Source organism: Dipteris shenzhenensis, chromosome 10 (assembly GCF_047967505.1).
Source record: "Dipteris shenzhenensis isolate YYH24624 ecotype China chromosome 10, Dip_SZ_1.0, whole genome shotgun sequence".
NCBI classification, from domain to species: domain Eukaryota; kingdom Viridiplantae; phylum Streptophyta; class Polypodiopsida; order Gleicheniales; family Dipteridaceae; genus Dipteris; species Dipteris shenzhenensis.
Genome location: NC_141605.1, coordinates 23,658,398 through 23,680,557, shown reverse-complemented (window position 1 = coordinate 23,680,557; position 22,160 = coordinate 23,658,398). Strand labels below are relative to the sequence as shown.

The 22,160-nt window shown below is 43.2% G+C and overlaps 1 protein-coding gene across 4 annotated transcripts in view; it reads right to left on the bottom strand.

Moving 5' to 3' along the window:
• Nucleotides 1-3,297: 3,297 nt before the first annotated feature.
• The window catches only part of PRP40C (pre-mRNA-processing protein 40C), a 53,450-nt gene continuing 34,587 nt past the window's right edge, over nucleotides 3,298-22,160 (bottom strand). For 3 of the 4 annotated variants that reach the window (XM_087380190.1, XM_087380192.1, XM_087380191.1), the window contains 4 exons: nucleotides 5,095-5,238; nucleotides 4,660-4,806; nucleotides 4,450-4,572; nucleotides 3,298-4,365 (listed from right to left, as the gene is read on the bottom strand). In XM_087380190.1, coding sequence (XP_087236316.1) covers nucleotides 4,036-4,365; nucleotides 4,450-4,572; nucleotides 4,660-4,806; nucleotides 5,095-5,238 — 744 coding nt within the window. In that variant the 3' untranslated portion in view covers nucleotides 3,298-4,035. Of the gene's footprint in view, nucleotides 4,366-4,449; nucleotides 4,573-4,659; nucleotides 4,807-5,094; nucleotides 5,239-22,160 lie in introns of those variants that run through there. The other variant, XM_087380193.1, reaches the window with a different exon arrangement.

Here is a 22,160-nt window from a genome sequence, read left to right as displayed (position 1 = left end):
TCATATTTGATGGAGTATACTAGGCAATGCAAGAGTTCTGATATCTTGGGGCACTCTCTATTAGGGTATAAGACTTGGACTTAATTTCAATCTGTGGAGCACTTAGAGTAGTGTTATCTAAGTTTGAATCTTAAAATTCTTGCTCTACTGTTGTGCCTTTGATCTCATCCAATAGCCTTGTATAGAAGCTAAAGTGTAACAGAATTTGTGAGTGTCGTGAAAAACGAACCAATGTGTAGGATCTCCAGTGTTAAGGGGGCACCAAATTCCTTAAATGCAAACAACTCAAAAGATGTTCCAATAGTATTTAGTCTCATAAATGTAGAAGTATGGTTCACAATAGACAATTCAAAATAACACTATGTATGTTTAAATAGAAAAACAAGATAGAGGACAAAGAATACAGTACTTTGTATTTAGATATAATTCAAAGCAGGACAAAAGCTCATATGTATAGTTCACAAAGTCAGTTCTTGAAACAACATCTTGAAAATAGTTATCAAGAGTTCTGGGGATTGTTCAAACTCCGATCATTACTAAGTCTAAATGGACTCTAAGCAAAACCACTTGAGTTGTAAGCTCATTTGACCTTGTTTCCCTCTTTTGCTTCTTGTACTTTTTTCGTAGCAATACCACCTATCGCTTAACCCTTACCCAATACAATTTCATAATTTTGCTCCCCATCATCGCCAACTTATGTAGCCTCAGCAAGCTACCATGACATTCAAGTGTCCTAAGTTCTCTGGATATTCATCGGATGATGCACATGCCCATGTTATTCTTTTTGAGAGTGCTCGGTAGGGAAATCCTCCAAGCTACCATGCAAGCCAATCAAGCTTCAAAGAAGTCAACCTTGGTTCCTATGCTTTGAAAGGAAATGCATTATGGGTAGCACAATAAGGCAATGCACATTTTGCCACTTATGATGCTCTATGTGATGAATTTCGAGCAAGGTATCAAGAGATTCCCCCCATCCCGATGACCATCGAACAACAATTCTAGCAACACACAATCTAGAAAATGCCTTCATGCTTTAGGAAATGGGAAGTGCGCACCAATTGTATTTATCAAAAATACTTTACTCATTGATGTCCAAGCTAACACATATAAATTGGGAAAGGATAAGTAACCTCAAGAAATACCATTGAAGAAGGCGATTTCCACCCTATAACTTTTAATGAATCACATGCCTAATGAGAATGAGCCGCTAGTTAAATCCATGTCCTAAGCATTCTATCATTCATGGGACAAAATCAAATATGTACTAGGCTAGTTAATATAGTAGGGATACCATGTGATAACCAAATAATTAATTCCTATAGAAATTAATTTCCTAACCATTTATATAAATTGTAATTGATCATCCCTTGTGATGAAAGCTATAAATCATAATGATATCCAACCTAGTCTGCTCCAAAGACTAGTAAGAGCCACATTGTCATAGTATGCCCACCATCACGATGACTTTCTTACCCCATGCAATACAAAGATTAGATAGAGCAGCAATGCCACATGGAATTCTTAGGTCTAATAATTCCTCTTCCTTTTAATAGAAAGGAAAGGAATATCCATGATCAATATAATACCCCTTCTACTTCAAAGACTAGGAAAAGCACAAACACCGTAACATTTCGATCGCAATGCTTCTCTTGCCCCAACCAATCTGAGGATTGGTAAGAGTAATGGCACCAATGACACAAGTCTTGGACTGAGGATGTACTCTCTTAAATTTATATTTTCTATCAAACTACCAACCAAATGATTTGATCATATGGAAGATTTATATATCTAGTTCTATAAACCCAATGTTGGAAACTATGCATCTTCTATAATATCATGATATGTCTGCTCTAATCTCTCAGTTTTGGTGTAATCTAAATTTGGGTGTATGGATTGTGTTAAAATGCAAGGTTTTCTTTAACCTTTAGGTTTTGGTGTAATCTACGTTTAGGTGTATGAATTGTGTCAAAATGCAAGGTTCACCCATCATAAACGTTTGTGCACCAATTATAATCTTTCATGAGTAAACATGAATCACATATTTGGTGCAATGATTTGATTCATGAAAGATTCTAAGGAATTATTTGATTCATCAATAATTTTTCATATGCAAGTTTATATGTTTCTACTTCTAAGTTCTACCTAGACCCCTAAACCCTCAAAAATATAAACACAAAACACTAAACCATAAAGCTTGATAAACATGAACACAAAAAATGTTCAACGTGTTAAAGCTCACATCAAGCAAGTCTATCAACATCATCTTCAAGATTGCCACCACAACTTGGAACACCCCTCTTGGAGCATCTACACAGCCACACATTTTTTTCGCCATGATAATGAAGCCCTCAATCCCATATTGTGTTATCGGTATTGTAGATGTTCAATCCCCCATCTATACCAAAGAATGTGTGCTTCCCGACGCTCCTACCATAGGACCTTGTCTTCAAGTGCATGGCGTCTTCAGCTCATACCAATGAAATACGATTAGATTAATGGCATGGGGGGCTTGTTACATATGCCTTCGCCCTTCGTAAACCTAGAGCTGCACTACTACACATATGTCTAGAATCCAAGCAACCTCACCTTATGCCTGTTCAGTCTCCACCAAAACACTCTAGGACAGACTACAGTCCTCCCCAATATACTGGACTCTCTAGAAGCTCCAAAAGTCTATCCATAGAGCTACCCTCCGGCACCTTTGATTAAACTACTCGATATGGTTTTTGCGTAGAATCCCAGCAACCTCACTTTATGCCAGTTCAGGTTCACACAGCAACAAGCACAACACTATAGGACAGATACAGTCCTGCCCCATATGTTAGACTGTGTAGAAGCTCAAAAGAGTCCAAATGATTGGTAATCATGAATCACACAATACTTTTCACTCTAAACCAACCTCACTAACAATTCAGGCTTGGGCTGTTTGAGACGATACAATTTGCTAACTACTCCTCCATAAGGAGCATGGTCTCAAAACATATAAACTGTACAATGTCTTCTCAGACAGCATCAGAGGTCATAAGTCAGTATGCTAGGATTTTAAAGCAAAGATTTGGTTCCTTGAAACTGAAAATGGATCCTCTTGCAATGCATCAATGGAATGAAAGTTTACCTTCACCCAGGCTGCAGCAGTCCAACGTATGTGGTGTTCCCTCTTAAGAACATACATTGACAAGGATAACTACTAACACTAAGGACAACTACAAAGCCTATTATCATTCAGATTAAAAAGCAAGCGTTACGGATCACAACAAATTCTGAGATGCATCAACAATTCTCTCAAATGCCGAACTGTGAACAAAAGGAGAACAAGAGAGAGCATAAGAGGCATTTCATTCTGTTTCCTCTCAAATGCCAAACTCTCCCCTCCAGCCCCAAAAACAAGAGACTGACTCTTTTCCCATCCATACAATGAGCATAGCTCAGATGTAAACTGGCAATGCTTATGGCACTTAGTAGCATGCTTGCCTGAATAAGTAGACCAGCCCTCCTATGTAAGTTTACAGTTTCATGCTTTGTATGTTTGGCACCCAGTATGTAATAATCTTCAAACAAAATGGGCACAGTAACTTGAGGAAAAACATATTTTTCTTCCGAAGTGAATGGCTACCAACGGAACTGAAACAGGTAAACAAAACAGCCCAAGCAATGGGGAGGGCAAGGCCACTGATACAATCAATATCTTTGTATCTGTACATGAATATGCGAACCTGATTACCAAAGTTAGTCACTTACCCAGGGGGAAGGTAATTGGGATCGGAAGTACATACAAGGGCACTGGCAACTAAGAAAATCAGGTTCATCTTTCCACATAACTGTTGCATCATCGCCACAGCTTCCAAAGGACCGTGGCTCAGAAGAACCAATCCAAAAATAGCTTACACCTTACCCGAACTATTGGGATAGTGGATGTACCCATAACATGTAACTGACACTAATGGCAGCAAGCTCTACTACCCTGACAATCCGCAAGGGTAACGCTCCACATCTCATATTCTGGTCAACTGAACCTGTTGTGGATCACAATCAAGCTTATCTACGACTTGAGTTCCGTCTAGGCCCTGGAGAATGCCTGATTGTCTCCATGGCAATCCCTTTGCCACCCTCCACACCAGGATGCCTTTCGTCTTTGCCAGAATTCGAGGAAGCCACTTTCAATCTACGTTGTACATCTTCAGCATATCTACGCCACCAAGACTCTCTGTCTCTCCTTGGCATCTTACAATACCGAGGATCAGATTTTAAGAGTTTCTTGGCCTCAGACCATGAGTTCAATATATTCTTCCCATCCTCGTTCTGTTTGGCTGCAGCATCTGTTGTTATTGCATCTGCTAGCAAACTCCTATACTCACGGACACAGCGCTGCCCAATCCAGAACTATCAAGTCAAGCACACAAGCAACCAAAGAGCCCAAAACAAAACAACCTCCAGATTATTGCAATTTACCTCATAAAGCGTGTTCACGTGTTCCCGAAAAAGCCTTTCACGGTCAGCACTGTCAAGTTCTGGGTTGGTTGCTCGACCCAATGAGTCTTTCTCTAATTTAGGTCTGCACTCAGTCCATGATGCCTACAATAGGAAAAAGGATAAAATGTTAATTCAAGCATCCGATGGGATGTTCCATGCGGAAAAGAACGCCAGTAGAAACATAAATACCTCAGGGTCCTTTATCTTTTCTGTGAGTAAGGCTTGGTACGCAGTTACAGCCTCGTTCCTCCGAGCTCTTAGTCGTACTCTTTCAAATTCCTGTTCATCTCTCTCTTTCCGTTTTCGCGTTTCACGTTCCCTCTCCTTCACTTTCTCCTGCAGAATCAACTTTGTAAGAACTTATTACACATTTACCTAGGTCAAGAGAGGCCACAGCTTTATCAAATATCTGTCCAGTAACCTTATTTCATTTCCCAAGCAATAAGGCCCAATTGTTTCAGCTGCTACACAGAGCACAAGCACAGTCTCAAGTCTATAGGAACTCTGCAGCAGGGCTGTGCAAGAATCTCTCCTGAACAGTACATAATTAAGCTCGTCTTAAGAGTAATAATGCCCATCACCTGCAAGGATGCAAACAAAATGAATGATCCACATGAAGCATACCTCTTCTTCTCTTTTTGCTTTTGCAGACCGTTCTGCTTCCTGCTCTGCTGCCCGCAGCTCAGCTACGTAAGAATTGAACAAAGCCTCCCTATCCTCACGTTTCACTGTTCTATACCTTGGATCATTCCGTAAAGCATCCTTGACCTACAAAGACTCATAGACAGAACAGTGAGCAGACCAGAATTAGTTCTCCCTAGCAAAGAAAAATAAGGTTTCAGCAGCCAAAGAGAGATCCTAGATCACATCATGCTTGCTTTACAACTTCACTGAACCAACCCCATATCAAAGAAACAGTTTCAGTAACAAAGCAAAATAAATTCCAAAGAGGCAAAAACAAAACGATTTCAAAATTTGCCTCAAAATGCCTAATTATAAAGGTAATTATCAATTTAACACAATATACTATCCAGTTACATGATATTAGAGTGTTACAAGAGACCACTGAACCCCCAAATGAGAAGGACATTAGGGCAGTGTATCTATAGGCAGCTGAGGGTAGGCTGAGCTGCAACCTCTGTCAGCACTGAGCAGACATAATGGTAGTAAACAGGTTGCCTTTTAGGTGCCTGAATGGACAGAGACACGCAGGAGCAGACCTTTTGGAGCACTTCTACCTACATCTATACCAGTCCTCCTTGACTGTATTTTGCCAGCACCCTCTTGTTTCTTCACCCTGAAGCGGTTCAGCCACTTTCATGGTGACTTAAACTGATAACATTTTGAAAGTTCCTTTGCTGCTTTATTTACAGTTTCCCCAGAAGATACGAGGGTTTCATAACAGCCATGATTCCAGGCAACGATCGGCACCTGCAACTTTCGAAGAGCCAGTGTCCCTTCTCCTGCAGGAAGAAGCTTGGGTGGATAAGTTCGATGGATCCAACGACAAAGCCTTTCTCATGAAGGGGAAAGCAAACAATTTGATGGAGCTGCAAAACAAAGGGAACAAGAGCCCCAATCTGCAAAGGTCAAATGTGCCTATACAAAGGGCAAAGCAGGCCAAAATACTCTGCAGAAATGAACTGCACAACAAGTGCAGTAAATGCAAGCTTTCTCCTGCAGAAAGTCAAACTGCATCTTCTGACAGAAGCATGCAAGAAATGACTCCCACAAAGCAACTCTGCTGAGGTTCCAAACTGTCAAGTGACTGCAGGCTGCAGCAGTCTGCAGTGAGCTCAGTACATGTACTGTCAAGTGGACACTGCTGAACTTAAGCTGTAAAGAAATCTGGAATGTTCAAGCTGTTCACTCGCAAAAAACCTGCAGTAAACTTCGTCTGCAAGAGGTGGAGTGAGTCAACCAGCTTGGGAAGAGCAGCCTGCAAGAGCTGCAGCAGAGTGACAGCCCACACAAGTGAGTCGACCTGTTTTACTGCAGTGAACAGTCATGTCAACGACGAACTACTGCAAGGGTGCTGCTCCAGCAAAGAGAGTACAACTGCGAGCTGAAGAAGGCCACCAGCATGCCTGAGGCAGCTAGGCGCCTACCAAACAGACCTGTAACCAGCAAAGATGGACAGTCGCACAGCTGGAAAAAGCTCGTGGTGCTACAGTCAGGGACAGTAAATGCAGGTGGGCTTGTAGCAGGATCGCAGACCTTTTCTGATACTCGCTTGGAAGCAATGGATCTGGAGTTCAACAGCCAGGAAGACTAAAAAGCAAACAGTCGAAGCTGAAAGCTATTGCAGCAGCACTACAGTGCAAGTGAAAGTACAATTGAAGTGATAAGATATTGCTTTGAGGGCTAACCCTAAAACCCTACCCACATGAACCCATGGGGCAAAATTAGTTATAATTTATCCAAATGAACTAAGAGTGCTAGTATGCTAGCACATTAACTAACAATAGCCTGCAAGGCCATACCAGCCGCTAACCTATCACCATTCGCATCAGCCTTGTCAATGAAAGGCTTTGAAAAGTCGGGCATAATTAGACGAATTCTGAAATAAGACTTTTTTGACCATATGAACTCACCTCTCTTTATCAAATCATACAATGGTAAAGACAGGTCAATGCATGTGCAAACAAATCTTCTCCCAACCGATCTAAGATATCATCCATCCTTGAAGATAGAACATCAAGAACCATCTTTCTTCAAAGATAACAGGACTGTAGAAACAGAATGGTGAGCTACTTGGCCATACGACACCATGCTCCAGAAGCTCCTAGACTTGCGTTGGGGCTTCCTCCTGCTGCACTGTACAACAGTCTATTGAGTCACGAACTAAGTCAATCTTTAGATCTTCAGGCCACTCTAGGGGTGTGAGAACTTGGCAACTCATTCTGGAAACACCCTTGTGTCTATCCCCAGAAAGCCAAAGCTCATTATTACCTTTGTCCACTCCATGCACATAAATGAGATAATAATGCAATGCAATTTGTATACCTTTGAAAACATGAATATGACTAACATAAGGAATAAGGCTGCCAATAACTCCCACTTTCAAAATGAACTCCCTGCCCTACATTTTGACTACAAGAGTCTTGTAGCAGAAAACTTAGGGAGGTTGCAATCCATAGTGCCATGGCTGCCCAAGCGAGGCATCCTACCATCCACTCCATCCAAAGACCCCACAAAAACATCAAAATTCCAAGGTAATCCTATATATGTACTCACAGATTACCGACCCCTGGTGCCACCTCCGCTCCTTTTGAATCCTTGAAAGCTGTGTTTACGCTTCGTGTCAACCTGGTGTAGTGCCCAATGACGAAGCTAACTGATGGAAATAGTGTTATGGGTGGAGTCTGGATCATAAAGAGATAGGGCTTCTTTATCACTAAACATACCCCAACCTTGAGTGTTGCCCAAAAGCAGTCAACAATTATTACAACCATCTTCCCTCCTCTTTGTTGTGCGTCCTAGTCCACTGTCGGCTTTTTGGCTTTTTGTTGAGCCTTAGTAGAAGTTGCCTTTTGATGCACAAGCACATATCTAGATTAATCAACTAACATGCCCAAACTCAACCTCTAAAAACACAACATAGTGCAACTTCAATCTCATGATAGTCACTCATAAGGTTGAAAGTTATAAACTCCATCACGCAAAGCAGGGACTAGCTACTATGACATCCCCACTACGTCATCAATGCCCACCAGTGGGTGTAGACCATAGTATAAACATATGCTCTCACACATACAAATCCATACACCCACACATACTTGAGCATCCATTTATACAAAGTCTTCGTACTGAGTTTCTGTCGGCACTCCGGAGGTGAAGGGACTCAGCCACGACGAAGGCTAGCACTAAAGGAGAAGGCTAAATCACTTAGTTCAAGCTACAACTGCTTGTGAAGGACTAAATGATTTCATTTTAGTCTCTCCCAAATGAGCACCTAAATCTAGCTAATAGGGCAATGCACCACTTAAGATAGAAGAGTTATCGCAATACCAACAGGCCACAACATGGATGAAAACTTCACAAGAAATTTGTATGTCCGCTAATATGGCAGAAGCATATATCTAGATGAATCTAAGAACATGCCCAAACTCATCCTCTAAAACACAACATAATGCAGCTTCAATCTCATGATAGTCACTCATAAGGTTGAAACCATAAACTCTATCACGCATAGGAGGGACTAGCTACTATGACATCCTCACTGCCGTCATCAGCGCCCAACACATACTCGCACATAATTAAAGTCTCTGTACTGAGTTTCTATCAGCACTCCGAAGGTGAAAGAAAGACTCAGCCATGACAAAGGCTAGCACTAAAGAAGAAGGCTAATCAAAAAGCAATTCAAAATCTCTTCATTCAAGCTACAACTACTTGTGAAGACTAAACGATTTCATTTTAGTCTCTCCCAAATGAGCATCTAAATCTAGCTAATAGTGCAACGCACCACTTAAAATAGAAAGAATTATCGCAATACCAACAAGCCGCAACATGGATGAAAACTTAACAAGGTGAAATTTGCATGTCCGCTAATACGGCAGAAGCATATATCTAGATTGAAGCTGCACTATGTTTGGGCATGTTCCTTCCCTTAACCTTCAATGGAATGACTTTCTATGGAGCCCAATTTTGGGAAACAATATTCTTGGGATTGCATGCATGTCAACTAGGAGTCTTGGCCATGAGTTGACTAACACAAACCATCTCAACCAAAGGCTGATCCAAGACGAATCAATCTCAACACAAAATTGAAATTGATCAAGGAATTTAACCTGAGGCTTTAATACCTATGTCTGAGTCATGCACATTAGCGCCAGACCAATTAGTATTCAATTAATTCCCCTTAATAAAAATCATTCCTCATAAAATTACATCATCATGATTGAATATATTAAATTTCAATTCATATCATCATCATCGACAAAGTAACCACCCAAGACAACACTAGGGTGCAGCATGATGCACTACAAGGAACACACACGGGAGCAAACAAATCGTGATTTGCAGCAACATCCACGTATGATATTTCGTATCCCTCCCTCCCCACACCCCAATTTCAATTATATCATCATCATCAACAAAGTAACCACCCAAGATAACACTAGGGCCCAACACCGTGCACTTTAGGAAACACACATGAGAGCAAAAAAATCGTGATTTAAAGCAGCAGCGAAGTATGACCTTTCTCCCTCCCTCCCCCCCCCTTCCTTTTCTGCTCCCTTGCCTACTTTCCCAACCCCCGTGCCCATTCCGCTCCATTCCCAATCCCTAGGATTAATTGACATTTGGTTGGTTTTCTCACATATCCTATTAGGCCTGTTTAGTTTGTCATCTTGTCTTGTATTCCTCTGCCTCTTTACTGTTCACAAGCCCACACCCGTGACCCATTGCTACTGCAAACATTCTCCTTAAACAGTTGGGTGGGGTATGCCTTCAGTGGTGTCTTACTGCTTTCGTCATTGTCTTATCTGGGATGTGGACAACCTTATAATCGCCTCTACTCAAAAGGACCATGGTCCTTGTCACATTTTTCTCACTCAGTGGCTTCAAGCCCATCTCCATAATTGTCCGATTCTTCCACTCTACCGCCCAATTTTGCTAGGATGTATATGCTGCAATAAACTGATGCTTGATGCCATTCTTCCTGCAATATGCATTTGAACTAATCTGATGTGAACCCTCCTCATGTTTTGAAAGTCTCAAGTGTCTTCCCTGACTTCTTTTTTACTTTAGCCCTCAGTTTTCAAGGGCTTGATATTCTTCAATAGACTCAAGTCATTATGCTGAAACCATCAATTAAAAAAAGTAATCTGATTTGGAAATAGATCTTTAGGCATGGGCCTACAAATATCGGAATGAACAAACTAAGTGGCCACTGGCACTACAGCTAGATTCGTGGCCTCTGTGCCCGGTGTTGCTTGCCTCCCGTGCAAACTTCTTGTCCACTTGTAAGTTGTGGAAGTCCCCCCACAATGCCTGCCTTCAGCATCTCTTCTAGAGCTGAGCACCCGATGTGCCCGAACCTGACATGTCAAAGTCTTGACATCCATGCATCTCCTTGTACCATCATCCCACTAAACACATAGAGTCCGCATCAAGCAGCACCTTATCCGTCACCTTGGATTAATTATTATTCCGTCCTCGTCGAAAACAACACCCATCCTACTCTTAGCCAATTGACTAACAAAAAGCAAATTTATACATCAATTACTGACAACACATTTGTACTTGTTCTAAATGGAAAACTCTCAATGCCCTCAATTGGGCAGCTTTGATTGTCACACATAGTAACAAATGATCCGGCACTAACACTAGCCAAGTTCTTTAACCATTGTTTAGTCTTTGATCTATGGTTTGAGGCTTCACTATCGACATATCAATCATCTCCTCCATCTATCAATGCAAGTGCTTATAACAACCTTTGATTTGATCTCTCCTCTTGACTCTCAAAATCCTTCTTTTTCTAGTCCGCCTTCTTTCGACAGTCCTTTGCAAAGTGTATAAATGCCGGTCGCTTCGCATCTCCTTGCTACCTTCACCTTTCAATGTTGTACCGCCTCTAGGTCCACCTTCAAGCTGGCGCGGTGCTAAGCTTCTTGCTGATTTGACCTCTCCTCTTGACTTCTCAAAATCCTTCTTTTTCTAGTCCGTCTTCTTTTGACACTCCTTTGCAAAGTGTATGTATATTGGTTGCTCCGTGTCTCCTGCTACCCTAGCCTCTCTCCGTCCTGCCGCCTCTAGGTCCACCTTCAAACTGAGGCGGTGCTGAGCTTCTTGTTGCTCAGCCTCCCCTCCCCCTGCCCCCCCCCCCTTTTCCTTTCTCCCTTCTACCCTGGGGCTCATTGGTGTTTTGAACCAACTTTTCTCATGCTAGCCAATCAGTCCCCTAGGCTAGGGCTCACTCCTTTCAATGACTTGAATAGCTTTTGGAGAGAATTTCATTTACACTTGCAGCTCCGTTGGTCACGGCCTCTTTCTTCCGCATCATGTGCTCTTCAAGGAACATTTTTTCCCTTTCCCTTTTCTCCCTCCAAGCAGTTTAACGGTTCCAACTACACAATTTGCTCCTTCAAGTCACACTTTTGGCACAGGTTTTTTCTTCCTTGAGAAAAGTGGGCTTCTTAGGTGCATCTCTCAGAAAGTGGGCTTCTTAGGTACATCTCTCTAGAAGAGATCAAGTTTCCCCTTCGCAAGCCTAAGCAAGTTTTTTGGTTTTCGTTTTAGTCTTTCTAGTGACTTATAGTGAGGATTTGAGATGGACTTTCGTCTCCCACCTCATGAGTAGGGTTATGAGAGGTTTCAGATTGAGCTCTCTCTCCACCTATATTGTTGGCTTTTTGTGGAGGCTTGGGATGGGGACTGCTCTCCCAACTCTATCGTAATGGTCTTGTTTTGAATGCAATATATTATTTCTTACTTTTCAAAAAAAGTGCATATATACCTTCGTAAAACTCTCTTACAAATAAAACTTTTACAAAGCAAGCAAAAGAGAAAAGAGGAAAGAAGGGAGTTTGTCGGCGACTTTAAACAAACTTATAAGTACATGAGAAATATAGAAATAAAGAGAACTTAGAAAGTCAATGGTCTCATCAGTACCCAAGCATAAGCTGCCATCTACATTTCGATAGACTTCAAAATCTCCAAGCTTCACATAAAAGCACTTCTTTTTCTTAGAATCTCCTAGCTTGTCATCTTTGGACAATGGAATCTTCATCAGATTGGGGTTTTGTTAGAATTATTAATAAATTCTAGGCAGTGACCAATGTAATGCCAATAAGTGAGTTAGGGCACTTTTTCCTCATTTAGAGGTTTTTCCCCCTAACCACAGTTAGTTCACTAACTACGATTAGTGAAGGATAAGGTTTGTCACTTAGACAAAACCTTATCCCCCCTTTGTATTATTTCCTTGCACTCTTCTATTGCATATTCGACGTTCAACTCTCACACTCTCTTGCTTCCTGCTCTCTCTCTTTTCCATCATTTGGTATCAGAGCAGCTAGGGCTCCCAGACCTGCTCTCACCCACAAGCTTCAACCCAAGCGTGAGAAGCTTCCTACAACGTGAGAAGCTCCCTACCATTGCATCTTTCCGTACAGCCATTCTAGGCTGTTTCATACATCCGTACGTCCAGCTGCCCTGTGTCGTACTGCATTTGCTACACCATACCATCCTTGTTCACCGTCCGTACATGTGTGCTCAAGCAACCGTACAACGTCCGTACACTGTACGGATTTCGAATCTGATGTCCGTACAACAGTGCTGCAGGCGTCCGTACAGGTCTATTACACAACCGTACTCTATTTGCAATCTACCCGTACAGTGGGTGTCCGTGCCTCGTACGATCGATCAACAACTGGTACAAGCCGTACAGTACTTCTTGCACCAATCCGTACCTACTTTGCCGTACGCTCCTGTCGGGTTGTATTGCCGTGCATGCGCTCAGTACTAGACCATACCGTACAAGATACAATACATCTGTCGTACAGCTGTATGGCTAGATCTGCATCTCGGTGCAACAGTTCTGTTCAACTTGTGCATTGAGGTTCTTTTGCAAGTGACTCTTTGAAGGTACATTTTGCAGGGAGCCATTAATTGGCTGTGGATTCAAGCAGGTGCATTTTGGGATTGTGGGTGTGCTCATTTGCACACATTGGCAGTAGAATTTGGTTCTTTTGCAGATAAATTGCAAATTGGGGCTTTCAGTCAATTTGCCCCTTTAGAGTTGCAATTTCTTGCAAAAATTTGGGGCTTTTTGCTTTACACTGCAATTTCTTACATTTTTTGGGCTTTCAGGCAATTTGCCCTCTTTTGGATGCAATTTTCCTGAAGAAGTTGGGGCTTTTGGCATTCTGATGCAATTTGGCAGTGTACAAGCATTTTGGGACTGTTGCAGGCAATTTTGGACTCATTTTGAGTGACATTGCAGACATTGGCAAGTTTTGCAGTGTTTTTTTTAGCAGATTGGGAGCATTTGCAGGATAATTGAAGTGCATTTTGAGCCTTTGATAGGCTGTGACAACATTTGTCACTGTAGGCAGATTTTCTTTGCAAATTTTACTTCTGCATTTTACATCACAAGAAGGGATTTTACTTGGTCGGTTTGCTGTATTTTATGAGATTATCTGGTGAAAATGGCTCAAAACAACCCCAATGAGGTGTTCGGAGTTCTCACACAGGAGGATAAGTTGGATGGCACCAACTACTCCTTGTGGAGTTTCATGGTTCGCAATATCTTGGTTGGCAGACATCTTTGGGATTATGTCAATGGAGATGAAGCAAGACCAAATACAGCGGCTACACCTGTCACTCCTACAACTGGAGGCAGGGGTAGAGGTGCAAATGCAGCACAAGTAGTTGGAGCAGCCGCTCCAGGAGCTCCCACAGTAGAGCAGAAAAGATGGGACTCTAGAGATTCACAATCTCTTTCAGTAATTTCTCTTTCTGTCAAGAGGTTCATTATACCTCATATTCGATCATGCAAGACATCTATAGCAGCTTGGGAGATACTAAAGAGTATGTTTGTAGCAAGAAATGATGCCAGAGTTTCCTTTCTGAAGTGAGAGCTTTCCCATACGCATATGGATGAGGGAGATTCCATGAATTCTCACCTCACAAAGCTTCAGGACTTGAGGAAACAATTGTTAAATATTGATGAAGTCATTCCAGATTCAAAGATGATCACCACTACTATGAACTCTCTTCCTGAGTCCTATCTCAGTTTCCACACCTCGCTGAATTTGTCATTGAAGGGGGACAGCAATCCTCTCTCTTTTCACGAGTTGGTAGGACTTCTGTTGCAGGAGGAGCAAACACGCAAAAATATGGCAACCCGAGCTGGCGAGCATGCCATGCTTTCCAAGTTTAGGCCCAAGGGTAAAGGGCAGCAAGAGCCACATGCCAATCAGCCCACAAATCAGCATAAAGCTGATTCAGGACAGCCCTCTTATAAGGCAAAGGGTGATTAAGCAGAAAAAGAAGGGCATCTGTCATTATTGCAAGAAGCCAAGTCATTATATTGGAGAATGCAAGAAGTGCATAGCCAAAGAGAAGAAAAGGGATTCCGATATGGCTGTGTCAAATGCATCAGCTCCACATTCTCATGATGGGGGAGATGTTGCAACCAACTTTGTGGAAGAGCACTATGCCTTTCTGTCTTGCACTTCAGATTTTTCAGTGGGTAGTTCAGATGCTACAGCCACTAATCATGATGACCCATATGCTTTCTTGACTTGCAGTTATGATCATTCAAAGGATGCATGCTCTCTTAGTGTCAATGAGACACTTCATACTTGGTATTTTGACAGTGGTGCTTCAAAGCACATCACTTCCAAGAAGAGTCTCCTTGTATCTCTGCATCCTCCACCCACCAGAAAGAAGGTGACTTGTCAAAATAATTCTTCTTATTCAGTGTGTGGAGTGGGAGACATTATTCTCACATCCACTGATGGCACAAATTTCAGAATTTCAGATGTTCTCTATGTGCCAGGGATAAAGAAGAATTTGCTTTCAATGTCCTCACTCAATAGAGGAGGAATTCAGGTTGTTTTTTATGATGACAAGTGCGCAGTCAGAGACAAAGAGAATGACTATGCTTTGATGTTGTCTGGCACTTTGTATCGGGGTCTTTTTCAGCTTGATCTGTATGAAAAAAGATCCGATCTTGCATTATCAGTTAGCACTCCCACTGCTGCGATGCAGAATGCGGAGTTATGGCATGCCAAGTATGGGCACATGAGCTATGGCAGCTTAATGACACTTCAGAGGCATGATATGGTTGATGCATTGCCTTCTTTGGAGTCGCCTCCTCCTCATGCATGTGAAGGTTGCATCCTTGGCAAGATGCATAGACGTCCCTTCAAGAAAGATGGTGCAATGAAAGCTACACGAAAATTACAGCTCATTCACAATGATGTCTGCGGTCCCATGAGGACACCTGCTTTTGGGGGTTATCTCTATTTTGTTTCATTCATAGATGACTTCACCAACTACACTTGGGTATATGGTCTCAAGGAAAAATCAAAAGTGTTTATGCATTTCAAACACTTTATGGCTATGGTTGAGAATGAGACAGGACTCAAGGTGCAGACACTTCGCACAGATCGAGGGGGAGAGTATATGTCTCATGAATTTGAGGCATTTTTGAAGGAGAAAGGCATCACGCATCAGCTTACAGTGAGGCTTACACCTCAACAGAATGGCAAAGCTGAGCGGAAGAATCACACTGCCATGGAGATAGATAGATGCATGCTCACAAGTAAGAAGTTGCCTCACAGGTTTTGGCTTGAAGGCCTCATGTATGCAAACTATATTTTAAATCGGGCTCCCACAAAGGCTTTAAAGACAATCACTCCCTATGAGACATGGCATGGGAGAAAGCCTTCAATGGACCATTTCAGCGTTTTTGGTTGTATTGCATATGCCCACGTGCCTGTGGAGTTTCGACACAAGTTGTCAGATAAGGCACTTAAATGCATTTTTGTGGGATATAGTTCACAAAGCAAAGGCTATTGTCTCTACAATCTTGCTACACGTAAGATTTTTATTAGTAGAGATGTTATATTCTTTGAAAATTCAGCACATACACATGCTGAATTTCAGATTCCAGCTTCTTCAGATGATGTGTTTGAGGTGATGCTTCCTATAGCATTTGGTTCCCCCGCTGAAACTCAGAATTTACAGCAACCTCCTCCGGATCCACATTCCCCAATTCAGCCATCGTCTGATTTAGTACCACCTCAGGGTGTGAATGAAGTTGTCAAACAAGAGATTCAAGAGATACACGCAGTCAAAACAGTCCCGAATTGGTTGCTTCAGACACTCAGGGAGAGTAGGCTTGAGACTCCATTGCCTGGCAGGACTCGTAGTGCAATAAGGCACGCAAAGGAGGCTCTTTCAGTTAAGACAGCTTATGCAGGGACTCTTCTTGATGAAGAGGAGCTTGACTCTTTTGAAGAAGCAAAGGATAATGTGCATTGGATGCAAGCCATGCACAATGAGTTGCAGTCCATAGAGAAAAATCAGACTTGGGCTGTTGTGGATTTGCCACTAGGTAAGCATGCCATCGGTACGAAATGGGTTTTCAAGGTCAAACGGAACCCCGATGGGTCCATTGACAGGTACAAAGCAAGGCTGGTTGCCAAACGATATGCTCAGCAAAAGGGCATTGATTATGAGGAGACATTTGCTCCTACATCCAGGATGACAACCATCAGAACTGTTATTGGCATGGCTGCACATTTGGATTGGAAAGTCCATCAGTTGGACATAAAAACAGCATTTTTAAATGGAGACTTGTTGGAAGAGGTGTATATGAAACCACCTCCAGGCTTTGCAGTATCAGATGATGCACGTAAGGTATGCAAGCTGAATAAAGCTTTATATGGGCTGAAACAGGCTCCCCGTGCTTGGTATGCAAAGATAGATGCCTTTCTGTCCAACAAGGGTTTCAGCAATAGTCCAACTGAAAGCACCCTTTATGTAGATGATCTACTGCTCACAGGGCCAAATGGCGATAAAATTACAGATTTCAAGGCTGAATTGAGAGCCACTTTTGACATGTTAGATTTGGGCGGGCATGTTACATTATTATTTGGGGATCCAATTCATTCAAGAGAGACGTGGTATCATTATGTCTCAATCCAAGTATGTTAAAAAACTCTTAGATAGATTCAGGATGCAAGATTGCAAGCCTATAGCTACTCCCATGGAGCCAGGGCTGAGGCTTACAATGTATGATGCAAGAGAATCTATAGATGCCACACTCTACAGTCAGGCGGCTGGATGCCTCATATATCTGTGCAATACACAGCCCGATATTCAGTTTGCAGTATCTCAGGTGAGCAGGTATATGCACAGCCCAAAGACAACACTTTGGCAGGCTGTAAAACGCATCTTCCGTTACTTGCAAGACACAAAGTCTTATGGCTTGATGTTTCCCAAGGGGGGTGACTTGCATATGCATGCTTACAATGCTTCAGATTGGGATGGAGACTATGACACTAGGCAGTCCACAAGTGGTAATTATTTCTTTTTGGGCAAAGCTTGCATTTCTTGGCTGAGGAAGAAGCAATCTACTGTGGCTACTTCCTCATGTGAAGCTGAGTACAGGGCAGCTTTCACAGCGACAATTGAATGTGTTTGGCTGCGTCGTTTTCTTGCTGATCTTCATCTTTCATTGGAGGGTCCTTCTCTGATTCTCACTGATAGTCAGAGTGCTATAGCAGTGGCAAAGAATCTTGTGTTTCATGCTCGCACGAAGCACATTGAGGTTCACTATCACTATGTCAGAGAGAAGTTGCATGCAGGAAAGATCAGTATGATCTATGTGTCAACACATGACAATGTTGCAGACATCTTCACCAAAGCACTTCCACGTGAGAAGTTTGAGGCATTTCGCAATGCCCTAAACTTATCTCCTTTTGGTGATTGATCATTTCCTTGTACATGACATTGGCACTGCAGGGGGGTGTTAGAATTATTAATAAATTCTAGGAAGTGACCAATGTAATGCCAATAAGTGGATTAGGGGCACTTTTCCCTCATTTAGAGGTTTTTCCCCCTAACCATAGTTAGTTCACTAACTACGGTTAGTGAAGGATAAGGTTTGTCACTTAGACAAAACCTTATTCCCCCTTTGTAATTTTTCCTTGCACTCTTCTATTGCATATTCGATGTTCAGCTCTCACACTCTCTTGCTTCCTGCTCTCGCTCTCTTTTCCATCAGGTTTACCCTTACATTTCCTCTTTGGAAGGAAGGCTCACCCTTGCCTTTCAACTTGCAAGGAAGGCCTTGACACTAGATCCGTCAAACTTCATCTTGACTCTTCCCAGCTTCTTCCTATAGAAGTAGGGGAGACAAGCTCTTTGAATGTAACTGGGGTGACAGTTGCCCTACAATCAGTGGTTACAGAACCTTTCTAGCTCTTGAGAAGCATGCAAAATAGAATATGTTGTGAAGTTCAGTTTCGAGGTCAAGGACTCTTGCTACGTTGTTAGTCTCATATAAGTCCTTCAAAATAGTTCATAATTGAAATGTTGTATCTGCAAGCTGAATATGCAGTTGGACCAAGTCTACAATCATGCCAATGATTAACCACCACCTCGGCAACATTCTTTATGTCTTGGGGCCTCAGCTCTCATAAATCTCCCAAATCACCCTAACCACAAGATTACCCTAATCACAAGGCGGCTCAGACCCTCATCTTCCAACGTGGGTAATTTGTGCCATCTAGGTTTCCCGACTCCCCTGGGTAATCTGCTGGCCATGACAAGGATGTGAAAGGCTTAGCAGGAGGAGTGAACACTCTTAGAAACTGTAAACAAAGGCACATTGCTGAAGACAGAGTTGCCTCTTTCTCGTAAGGGGCTCCTTCCTTCCTTCAGGGCTGGCATGTATCACAAGACCGCAGACCAGGCCCTGAGACCATGTCAAAGATCAAGTGTTGGCTGTAGCACCTGTACACAGCGGAAAACAAACATGGACTCATTCCGAAACACACCCAACAGTACGATGAAAGTGGCCTGTCATGTGCACAAATTGGTATCCGACGTGTAATGGGTACACAAGACTAGCTCAGGTAGCCTGGGGAGGCTTAGAGCTAGGCAGGCTTGATTCTCGGGTTGAGTGGCAAGGGTACGAACCAGTTAGAGGTCTTCGCTATTTTTGGCGCTTGGGGCCCGAGTCTATAAAAGGGACCCAGAGGTTCAGTTCTCAAGGAGCCGATGGGAGCAAGTTTCGTTCCCAGGTGCTAGGTCTGATCCTGGATTGAGTCGCGGACGCGTGCCTACATCATAGCGTAGCCCAAGGCCCAGTAGCAGATCCCAGGCTTCACAGCGCCACCTGGTGGTATGGGACACCAGGTTGGTTAGGATCTGGTTGGGAGTTCGTGCCAGTAGCTCAGCTCGTGGCTCGGAGGGGACATCTCCTGATTCGGGATCACATCCCGTAGATATCATGGTTGGGTGGTGAGCAGCCTGCTCAATTTTCTCACGTTGTGTGTGTTCTTGTGTTTGCTTGCAGATCAGAGGTTTCAGGAGTGCTAGGACGTGTCAGTTGGTATCAGAGCCAACTCCTGAGGTAGGAACTTCTATTCCAAGAATTTTGGACGATTTGTTCCTCCAGGTATGCCCTAATTTCGAAATTTATGCTGCAAGTTCTTGTTTGGTCCGTCGGTTATGGGAAGTGGTCAGGATTTAGGGAAGAAGAGAGTGAGGTTGAATTCGAGATTGCTGAAGGGTTAGGTGAGAGAGGGTGTGAGGTGTAGCTAGGAGAGAGTGGAGAGGATTGGAGGAGAAGCGTGAGAGGAGCTGTTTAGTAGGCGAAGGGATTCCGTGTATTGGTCAGCGCTGCGCAGGAGGTTAGGTGATGCAAGTAGGTGCATGTAGAGGGGTGCGCCATAGACTGGAGCAGGATGCGGCCAGGCTGCTGTTCGGGGTGGCTGATACGAGAAAAGCACCAACCCTCCAAGTTTAGGAGGGTGGGCATGCTAAAAAAAAGCATCGACCCTCCAAGTTGGGAGGGTGGGCTTTTTTAGAAAGCATAGCTTTCTAAATAGCTGCACCGTCTCCTTTATAGCCTGGCGAGATCATAAGCTCAACCACAGCCTATGCTAGAGTGCGCAAGAGGATCCCTCCACACCCCTAGCAGACTTTCGTCACCTAGGTACGGCTACAGCTGCAGCAGATTTCCGTACGGTACAGCCTGCAGCGGAACCAGCAGTGGGAATCCGGGTTCACCTACTCAAGCTGATCGTCAGCTTTGTACCCCTTCTTTTCGGCCAGCTTCTCTTCTTTCGTCACCTCCTCTTGGGACAGTTTTTCCCTCTGCTCCACTCTCCTTCAAGCTTCGATTCCACCTGTCACTTCTCTAAGTCCACTACTTTTCAGATCAGATTTCAGACATGGCTGATCCTGTAAATCCTGAGTTTGCAATGGCTGACCAGGATTTGAACTACCCTGCGGAGGATGACCAGGGTCTCTACGACGATCTGATTACGAAGAAAGCCTTCAGTGAATTCACCACTGCTCTTGATGGAAAGTTTGAGCAAGTTGACGCGAATCAAACGGGGTTGACGCAGCAACTCCAAGGGATTCAGACTACCCTCACACTTCTGACTAGCACTATTCAGGCGCTCACGCATGTGGATGCCATGGCTTCAGTGTTAGGTCCGAACATCACTCCAAATCCTTTTCCCGGAGATCAGAAGTCTCGTACCAAGGAGGTTGTTGACACTTGGTTGCACAAATGGCAAGTACATTTCCAGTTTCACCCTACCCAGATGACAAGAAAATACAGCTTGCAGCCGGGTTCATGTCAGGAAAGGCTTTATTGTGGTGGAAGGAACTCCAACCCAAGCCTGCAACATGGATAGATTTCGAAGGGGTCTTCAGGAAAGAGTTTCTGAAGAAGGAGGAAGATTATGATATCGTAGGCAAGCTCAAAGCCCTCGATATGTCCAAGCTGAACTTGACTTTTGAGGTTTATCTTCAGAGGTTTCGGGATTTGCAGACCAGAGCTACAAAGATGGATCCAGTGACCTTGTTAGGTTTCTTTGTGGATGGTTTGCCTGACTCCTACAAGTTACAAATCAAGAACAACAAGTGTACCACGTTGCAAGAGGCCATGAATTACGCGCGTATTTATGATGATACCATGGCCAGTGCAAAGGGAACCACAGCTTCCGACACAAGTGGGAAGAACAAACGGAAGTTCTTCCAGTCTACCACTGGTACCGGGGAGACGAAGTCTATAGACAACGCCTCCAAGAAACACTTGACTCAGGCGAAGAATGGTCGAGCTCGTTTCCTTCGTACCTTGAAGCTAAAGAAGGAAGGACGTTGCTTCTTCTGTGAGGAGCGGGGCCACACTAAGAATGATTGTCCTAAGCGCAAGAACCAAAAGCAAGCGCTGGGACCGAAGGTCCAGGCGGGTCCGGGTACCAAAGCCAAGGGAGCTAATCAAGCCGCGATGACAGGTATTTCTGTAAATGTCATTACCTGCCCACTTTCTTGTAATTGCACTTTTAATACTTCGTTATTTGGTTCCCATGATCTTTTCCAAGTTTATGGAGAAGTTAGGGACCAAAGAGTGACAATTCTCTTTGACCCGGGTAGCTCTCACAACTTTGTTAATTACAAACTTATACAGAAGATGGGGCTGACCACGATACCTAGCGATCACACCTATGAGGTGCAGCTTCCAGCTGGGAAGCAGTTTTGGGATCGCAAGATTAAAGCCCTTTCTATCCGGATTCAAGAATACACAGCGGCTTTTACGTGCTATGTCATGCACTTGGAGCATGTGGACTTGTTGATCGGAATAGAGTGGTTTAAAACACACGATATTCGGATTGGATGGAAGGACCATACTCTTTCTTTTTTGGATAAGGACACCCAATTTTGTATTCAGTGTGATAATATTCCCTCTTCTCAGGGACCTATTGTATCTGCGATGCAGCTTCGGAATATATTAAACACTTCTCATTATGATGTCTATCAGTGTGTTTTGATTCCGCTTTCTTCATTTGTTGTCTCTGTTAATAACAAGAATGATTTAAGTGTGTTTGAACACCATGAATTGAGAACGTTGTTAGATGATTTTAAGGATGTATTCCCTGCTCAACTGCCGGAAGGTTTACCTCCAGAACGGGCAGTAGATCATCGCATAGACTTAG